This window comes from Onychomys torridus, chromosome 1, assembly GCF_903995425.1.
Source record: "Onychomys torridus chromosome 1, mOncTor1.1, whole genome shotgun sequence".
Classification (NCBI taxonomy): Eukaryota; Metazoa; Chordata; class Mammalia; order Rodentia; family Cricetidae; genus Onychomys; species Onychomys torridus.
In genome coordinates, this window is record NC_050443.1 from 1,000,091 (window position 1) to 1,009,268 (window position 9,178).

Genomic DNA, 9,178 nt, shown 5'->3' on the forward strand with positions numbered 1-9,178 from the left:
TTGTTTGGCCTGGGATTCCTGGGAAACCATTGAATATTTTTCCCTAAAGTAGGATTAAGGAAAGTGATGATGCATGGATCAGTGTATAAGTACCCGCTGCCAATCTTCATCCTGACTCTGATCCATATTGTGCAAGGAGAAAATTGTCTTTTGTACTTGTCCTCAGACCTCCACGAGTGTGTACGGCACATTTCAATGTACACACATACAGAAGAGATTAGGTGTGATTTATTATTATTAAATGAGTGTAATGTAAAAAGTAAGTGGAAATAAATAAATGAGTGTAATTTGAAGTTGTAATGGAAAATACACACATCAAAAAAGAACCAGAAATAGCACTGCACATTTCTAACCCAGCACTTGAGACTATGAGGTAGAAGATTATAAAGTGTACTCTGTGCAGAATTCTGTGAGACCCTTCACAGAAACCTGCAAACATTTTGAATACAATGAAGTATTTCACATAAAAAATGTGAAAAGGAATAAAGCAAACCCACACACAAATTTGTGTTTCTTATGTGTAATATTCAGACATGTCTGCTAATTTTTCAGTTCCACTTGGAACAGACAAAGGTGAGGACAGATGAAACAGACAAAGAATTAATTGCCGAGTCTACTACCTGACCTAGACACAGCCTTGGGGAAGTCAGAGCCTGCTGCCAGAGGAGAGCACTTCCTCTTCCTGTGGGGCTGTTACTTTACAACCACGTCATGTATCCTGCCTCCAGAGGCCACACCCTGTGTCTCCTGTCCCTCCATCCTGTCTGTGTAGCTCTGCCCATGAGCACAGTTGCAGCCTCCAGGAGGAGATGCCATGAACTTCACCTTCACAGCCCTGCTCTGTCTGGGTAAGATAGGGAGATGGGGAGGGGATACTGTGGTCTAGATTTGACCTTCACCTACACATCCCAGCACTTGTCCATCAGGAAACCCCAGGGTCTCACGAGGGTCTGCAGAGGGGAGGACCTGCTCAAGCTTCAGGGAAAAACCTCTCACAGGGAACTCTCTTCCAGGACTGACTCTGGGCCTGGGGACCCCAGTGCCGACAGGTGAGTGAGTATCTGCAGCTGTCCTGACCTTCACTTTTCATTATTCCTGCAGCCATGCCTGGGCAGTGAGGATGGAGAACAACACATGTGTGCTGACCCTGGGGATGGCGGTAGAGTTGGGGTTGGGAGCTGCAATCTGATGGCTATCCTGAGTCCAAAATGTTCTTTTCCTTGTAGGGGCTCTCCCTAAGCCTGTCCTCACAGTACAACCAGACTCTGTGGTCTACTTGCAGACTACAGTGACCTTTTTATGTGAAGGGACCACAGGAGCCAAAGCATATGGACTCTATAAAGAGGAATATGGAAAACTAAAGCGCATAGAGTTTCTACAAAATCCTAAGGACAAGGCTGAATTCTCCATCTCAAAAACAGACCACAAACATGCAGGACAATATCGTTGTTGGTATCAGACCCATAATGGCCGGTGGTCAGAGGACAGTGACTCCCTGGAGCTGGTGGTGACAGGTGAGAGGACACACAGGGTCCCCAGCCTTGACTATCAAGGTGACAGGTTTGACTGTCAAGAGGTGGGTCTGTTCACAGGCCTTCCTTCACCTCACAGCCATGGAAGATAAGGAGGCCTGAGACATTTCACTGATTCCTGTTTCTCTCCTAGGAGTCTACAGTAAACCCAGCCTGTCAGCCCAGCCCAGCCCTGAGGTGACTGAAGGAGGGAATGTCAGCCTCCAGTGTGTCTCAGGGCAGCCATATCACAGGTTCGTTCTGATGAAGGAAGGGTCTCAGAAGCGCTCCTGGACACTGGACTCAGAGTATAACTCCTATACCAGACAGTCCCAGGCCCTGTTCTCTGTGGGCCCTGTGACCTCCAGCCAAAGGTGGACATTCAGATGCTACAGCTTTCACAAAAACAGTCCACAGGTGTGGTCAGAACCTAGTGAACCCCTGGAGCTCCTGGTCTCAGGTAAGGAACATTACCTAGAATGATGCTGAAATGATACATATGCCAGGGAGGTCTTGGTGTGTGGTGTATGTGAGAAGCCAGGGCTCCTGAGCCCTTTCACAACCGAGCACGGTAGAGAGTGGAACACAAGATACAGAATCCAAGGCAGACAGTGACTGCAAAGCCCAGGAGGTCCAGGAAATACATGAATCCATATGGGACCTTCTGTTACTCTGGATCAGCTCATATACCATCCACAACAGCTAGGGGACCCCAGAGAAGAGAGGGAGGAAGGGCTGCAGGAGCCAGAGCACTAGGGATGTCAGGAGAACATGGCCCACAGAATCCACTAAGGAGGGATCATGTGGGCTCACAGAGACTGAGCAGGCAACCACAGAGGCTGAGCAGGCAACCACAGAGCCTGCATGGATCTGCCCTAGGCCCTCTGCACACATGCTGTGGTGTTTACCTTGGGTATTTTGTTTTGTTTTGTTTAGTGGAGTTTCTCTGTGTAGCTATGGCTGCTCTGGAAGTCACTCTGTAGACCAGGCTGGTCATGAATTCACAGATATCAGCCTGCATTTCATTCCTGAATGATGGAATTAAAGGCATGCACCACCACTGCCTGGCTCATTTGGGATTTTTGTTAGACTCATGACAATAGGAATGGGGATGTCTCAGGCTCTTTTTCTTGCAGGTGGAATCTTTTCCTCCTACTGGGTTGTATTGTATGACAGAAAAATAAGTTAAAAAGAAAAAAGAGCCATCCACAACTGTGACTTTCTCTGTGTCACATTCAGACAGACCAAACGTCTTCTCCCCTACTTCCTTGCAGGGACCCTCCACAAACCCACCATCAAGGCTGAGCCAGGCTCTGTGGTCACCTCACAAAGCCCCATGACCATTTGGTGTCAGGGGAGCCCGGATGCAGAAATATATGTTCTACATAAAGAGGGGAGCCAGAAACCCTTGGACACACAGTCCCCAGAGAAGCCTGAGAACAAGGCCAAGTTCTCCATCCCTTCAGTGACACAGCAACATGTGGGACAATATCGCTGTTACTGTTACAGCTCAGCTGGCTGGTCAGAGCGCAGTGACAGCCTGGAACTGGTGTTGACAGGTGAGGGGACAGTCATGGTCTCAGCCCCAGGCTCTGCTCTCAGGAATAAATCCCTTACCACAGAGTAGCCCTGGAGAACACGGTGGCTGTGTGAGCCCATGTAACTGTCTGCCTCCTTCTCTCCTAGGAATCTACCACAACAAACCCAGCCTGACAGCCCTGCCCAGTCCTGTGGTGACTTTAGGAGAGAACATGACTCTCCAGTGTGTCTCCCAGGAGGGATATAATAAACTCGTTCTCACCAAGGAAGATCAGAAGTTCCTCAGCTCTCTGAACTCACAGTATATATACCATATTGGGCAGTGGCAGGCCTTGTTCTCTATAGATCATGTCACACCAGACCACAGAGGGACATTCAGATGTTATGGTTACTACAGCCATACTCCACACTTGTGGTCAGTACCCAGTGTACCCCAGAAAATACACATCTCAGGTGAGTCAGCCCCATCATGGACCAGTCATGTTGTCCCAGTGGGTAGTTTTGGGTAAAGAGTGTTTGAGGGCCATGTGGTGGTGGCACACACCTTTAATCCCAGCACTTGGGAGGCAGAGGCAGGCAGATTTCCAGAAAAGTCACCAAAGCTACACAGAGAAACTCTGTCTCAAACCCCCGTAAAAAAAAAATGGCTGAACCCGAGCCCCACTGCTGGGGAGAATCAGTGACATGTGCCGGGCAGGAATGGGAGGGGACAAGTGTTTGGTATAAACCAGCCCCTCAATCCCTAGCCTGTCACCTTCCTTCTAGGCCTGTCCAAGAAGCCCTCCTTGCTGACTCATCAAGGCCATATCCTGGACCTTGGGAAGAGCCTCACCCTGCAGTGTTCCTCTGACATCAACTATGACAGATTTGCTCTGTACAAGGTGGGGGGAGCTGACCTCATCCAGCATAGTGTCCTGTGGACCCAGGCTGGTTTCTCTTTGTCCAACTTCACACTGGGCCCTGTGAGCAGCTCTACTGGAGGCCAATACAGATGCTATGGTTCACACAATCTCTCCTCAGAGTGGTCAGCCTCCAGTGACCCCCTGGACATCCTGATCACAGGTGAGGAACTAAACAGATTCCCTCAGGTACCTATCGCAAGCTTGGGCTCTCATGGGGGAGTTAAGGAGCTGATGCTGGGATGAGGAACAGGAATTTTATTCAGAAACAGATGCAGAGGCAGGAGAACAGGACAGGGGCTAAGTCAGAGAAAAGAGACAGAGTCCCAGGTGCTCAGGGCAGACCCAGGTGAGGTATCAGCTCAGAACAATGAATGCAGCCTCTCATCATCCTTATTTTCTTTAGGACAGCTTTTCTTCAGCCCTTCCCTCTCAGTGAAGCCTAACTCCACAGTACACTCTGGAGACAACGTGACCATGCTGTGTCAGTCAACATTCAAAGTGGACACTTTCATTCTGTCCAAGGAGGGGGCAGACCACCAACCCCAGCGACTAAAGTCTGAAGCTTGGGAGTTCCAGGCAGAATTCTCCATGAGTGCTGTGACCTCTGACCTCTCGGGCACCTACAGGTGCTATGGTTCTCAGGACTCATCTCCCTACCTGCTGACACAAGCCAGTGGCCCTGTGGAGCTCACTGTCTCAGGTGAGGTGACCCTGGACTCTCTGGGTGACTTCCAGTCCAAACCCCAGGAGAGTCCTTGACTTGGGTGGGATTAAGGGGACAGTAGGAAGGTTAGCCAGAGTCACTTTCCCTGACAGAGAAGTGGAGGCCAGAAGCAGGATTTCCTCAAGTAATGTCCACTCCATCCTCTATTGCAATCTAGGTTTGGGGTAGACAGCATGAGCATCTTTGGAGGTTACAGGACAGTGAGCAGAGACATGTCCCTAGGTTAGCATCTAACCCTCACCTGCTGTTGTTCTCTTTCCTAGGACCCATTGGAGCCCCCAGCCCACCAACCTCCATATCCTTGCCAAGAGCTGGTGAGTGTCAGGCACCTCAGTGCAGGGAGTGTGCTCCATCCTGTAGTTAGAGTTTTCCTGTCTGGCCCAGTCAGGACAAATCTCTCTTACCCGCTATTCCCACAGTTGCTCAGACTCAACCAAGAAAGCACACAGAAACTTACATTGTTTAGAAACTGTATGGCCATGGCAGGCTTCTTGTTATCTACTTCCTCTATCTTAAATTAACCCATTTCTGTTAGTTTATACTTTGCCACATGGCTCGTGGCTTACCAGAGTCTTTACATGTTGCTTTTCATGGGGGCAGTGTCTCCCTCCAATCTTCTACTTCCCAGAATTCTCTTCTCTCTTATCCTGCCTGTACTTCTTGCCTGGCCACTGGCCAATGAGAACTTTATTTACACAGAGCGATATCCACAGCACCATCCCCAGGCTTCCTCAAAGCTCTTACCCACTGAAGTCCTCATTTCTCTGTCACTTTAGCTTGTGACGGAGGGAGGCTAACAGAGATCCCAACAGAGACCCCAAAGACTCAGGACTTAGAAGTTTGGATGCAGAAAGGTGGCATCCAGAATGTTCTGGCTCAGTCTGGAGGAAGGGGCAAGTGGGTGAGGTGGAGAGCAGGGATCTCGGATATTTGCCTCCCAACCCTGCCTCTAAGGCCCTGAGAACAAACCTCTCAACTGCATGGAGTCAGGCCCCAGAGGGCTAATAAGGACTCTGTTGGAAGGTGGGGCCCAGATGGGCAATAGCTAGTTATGGGCTCCATACAGCTGCTTCTGGAGATGCTGACTTGGACCAGACTTTCCCTTTCTGGACTGGCTGAGTAAAAAGCGGAGAAGCCTGGTCTACATGTCTAAATTTTTTTCAGGGCTGGCCTTGGCTATGACCTCTCATGACAGGAGACCTTCAGAACCTGATTCTGCAGTGGGTCTGTCCCACAGTGGTAGTGACCTGTACAAGGGTGGGGCACAGGGCCATGGCAGGGCATTCAGGCTCCTTCCCTCCAACTCATGAGGCTCAGCTCATCAGGTGGAAAGAAAAGAGATGGAAGAGTCCCTGGGTTCGAGTCCCAGCTCTGCCACTTCCAGTCATGTGATCTGAGGCAGGTGAACTGTGGGGACAGAAAAAGAGACAATTCCTTGTTGCATGATTGTGAGGATGGGAGGTGATGAGTGCAAACACCCAGCATGCGTCTGTCACACAGTAGGTACTCACTTAAGCAGCCACATTCCCCACTCATGACATCACTTGTGTCTCAGGACTGGAAGGGTACCTAAAGGCTCGGGTCGGAGTCTCTGTGGCCTTCCTCCTGTTCCTCTTCATCCTCATCTTCCTCCTTCTCCGACGAAGGCATCAGGGAAAATACAGGAAGGATGGTGAGTACGGTGTGGGTGACCTGGGTCTCAGGTTCCCCTGTGAAGAGCCAAGCAGGGGATCAGAACGCCAGATCCAGAGAAGCCTTAGGCTGGTCCTGGGTTGTTCATAAACTCTTGCAGATCTCAGATCAGAAAGATCATGATCTCAGAACCTGTGCAATGTCAGGGGTTCTGTGAGCTTCACCATGTCCTGGGACATTTGCTCACTCACCTATGGTGTAAATGTCCCTCATTCCCTCCCTCCCTCCCTCCCTCCCTCCCTCCCTCCCTCCCTCCCTCCTTTCCTCCTTCTTTCCTTCCCTGTACATGTGGGGGGGGGAAGGGGGAAGCTGAGACTCTTCTCTCTCTTGCAGCCCAGAAAGTTACAGAATTGCAACTTCCTGCAGGAGCTGCAGAGCCTGTAACCAGAGACAGAGGCTTCCAGAAGAGGTAACTCATGACCAGAGACATAGACCCTCACCTGCCCGACACAACTCACTGCCAACTGACATCCTCTTGTCTCTCCAGATCCAACCCAGCTGCTGCCACCCAGGAGGAAAACCTTTGTGAGATGAAGAGGGTCCTAGGGAGGGAGATGTCTGAGGACTCAGCATTGTAGGGGGGATGAAGAGGCTTTTGGGTCTTTCTTCTTTGGGTCTGACCTTCATAGTATAGACCCTGGATATCACACCACTCCTCAATTCTCTGTCCACATCTGGAGCAATGCAGGAAACCAGGGGTCAGAGTCATCCCTAGACTCTGGTCAGGGGACATTCTGTTTGTTCTTCTGACAGATGCTTCAGTGGAGGACACACAGCCTGAGGATGATGCCAAGCTGGACAGTTGGGTGAGGTCCCTGTCCTTATCTGCAGAGCTAAGAACTTATGGCCCAGTTTAGTCCAGGGGGTGCCTTTGTTGTTTGCCGCTCCTGGCACGCAGAATCAACCACAGCTGACCCTTTCTTCCCTTCTGCAAGTTCAACCTGCCTCACTCTCTCCTGCTTTTCCAGAATCATGTGTCTCTTGCTTCTGTCCCCTTTCTGGCTCCTTGGCATCTGTCTGGATGTCATCTGAGGTGGCAGCCTGGATGGGAAAGCCCACGGAAACATGTAAGGACTAGCAGCTGCAGGCAGGAACCAAAGGGACTTGGGCAGAAATGTGGGGATTTGTATCGTGTGTGTGGATGTCTTACATGTATGTATCTGAATTACATGCCTACATGGTGTTCCCAGGGGTCAGAAAAGAGTGTCAGATACCCCAGATTGAGAGTTACAGATTAATGCAGGTTGCCGTGTGGGTTCTGGGAACCAAACCTAGATCCTCTGCAGTAGTAGGCATTGCTCTTAACCATAGAACCATCTCTCCAGCCCCCAGAAATGTGTTTTCAGGAAGATGGACTGTGTGGGACAGCCAAGACAGTTAGAATGTCAAGATAAGAGGCCAGAACTGTAGGAAGCCCCAGAAGAAACCATAGGGATGCTGTCATCTAAAAGAGTCACTCTGACCATGCTGGGGAAACCTGGCCAGAGCTACCCAGGGGAACAGGGAGACACTGTCTGTCCCTCACTACTTCCCTGCTGCAGAGACCAGCTGAGGAAGACCCCCAGGGAGAGACATATGCCCAGGGGAAAGGCTCTAGGCTCAGGAGGGCAGGAGCTGCCCTACCTTCTGTCATGTCAGGAGAAGTCCTGGACACCAAAGATGGACAAACAGAAGATGACAGAGAGATGGACAGTCAGGCGGGTCCTGTCCTCCCCAGAACTTCAGCATCCCCCAAGTCAAGCATAACCTTCCTCTCACTGTCTCCCACTCCAGGCTGCTGAATCCGAGGAGCCCCAGGATGTGACCTATGCCCAGCTGTGCACCAAGTCACTCAGACAGGGGAGAGCTGCAGCTCCTCCCTCCCAGGCAGGGGACGCCCCAGAGGAACCCACTGTATATGCTGCTCTGGCAGTCACTCGACAGGGTTCTGTCCCCGGAACAAGAAGCAATGACCCTCTGCCTGCCAGGAGACCAAACAGAGACCTCCAAGGGGTTCTGTGAATGTTGGGGAACCTGACTGCATTTTAACTAACATCATACATTTTGGAAATGAAGCAGATTTCTCGATAATCACGTGAAATGAGAAACTAAATAGAAGGGAATGGTTTCACACTGAGTACTAGTTCTAATGACATCACTCATCCAAGCCATGAAATGAGAAACTTACACGCTTGGTTGCACAGATCCATAATCCCAACCCCTGGGAGGCTGAGGCAGGAGAATTGCCTTTGTTTTGTGGTTATCTTGGCATACCTAGTGAATTTCATGCCAGCCTGGGCTACAGAGTGAGACATGTTTCATACATTAACCACCAAAGGCCAGGGTGGAGGTACACACCTGGAATGGCAGCGCTTTGAAGGTGTGGACAGTAGGATCAAGAAGTGAAGGTCATCTTCACCTACACAGCACAGGAGTAAGAGGCCAGCCTGGAACACATGTGACACTGTTTTAAAATAAACAGGCCACGCATGGTGGTGCATGCCTTCAATCTCAGCACTTAGGAGGTGGAGACAGGCAGGTCTCTCTGAGTCTGAGGCCAGCTGGTCTCATAGGAATTTCAGGAAAGCCAGGGCTATATAGAGAAACCTTGTCTCAAAGAAAATGTAAATAAAACAGGGCCAGTGAGATGGCTTAGCCAGTAAAGGCACTTGCCACCAAGCCTGATATCCTAAGGTCAATCAGCAGGAATAGGGGAAGGAGAAAACAGACTCCCACAACTTGTTCTCTGACCTTCACCTAGTCCTTGGTGTTCCCCCACACCAAAGAAATAAATAAAACAATTTAAAATATAAACTAACAATTATAAATGA

The 9,178-nt window shown here is 50.1% G+C and overlaps 1 protein-coding gene across 1 annotated transcript; it reads left to right on the forward strand.

Moving 5' to 3' along the window:
* Positions 1-779: 779 nt before the first annotated feature.
* Positions 780-8,800, forward strand: LOC118582819 (leukocyte immunoglobulin-like receptor subfamily B member 3). The gene is made up of 14 exons (XM_036185932.1): positions 780-848; positions 1,014-1,049; positions 1,227-1,514; positions 1,666-1,971; positions 2,786-3,070; positions 3,198-3,503; positions 3,816-4,112; positions 4,356-4,652; positions 4,940-4,990; positions 6,232-6,348; positions 6,702-6,777; positions 6,856-6,893; positions 7,122-7,174; positions 8,142-8,800. Exons 1-14 carry the CDS (start codon positions 815-817, stop codon positions 8,367-8,369), a joined length of 2,412 nt encoding a protein of 803 aa, XP_036041825.1. The 5' UTR covers positions 780-814; the 3' UTR covers positions 8,370-8,800.
* Positions 8,801-9,178: the final 378 nt, after the last annotated feature.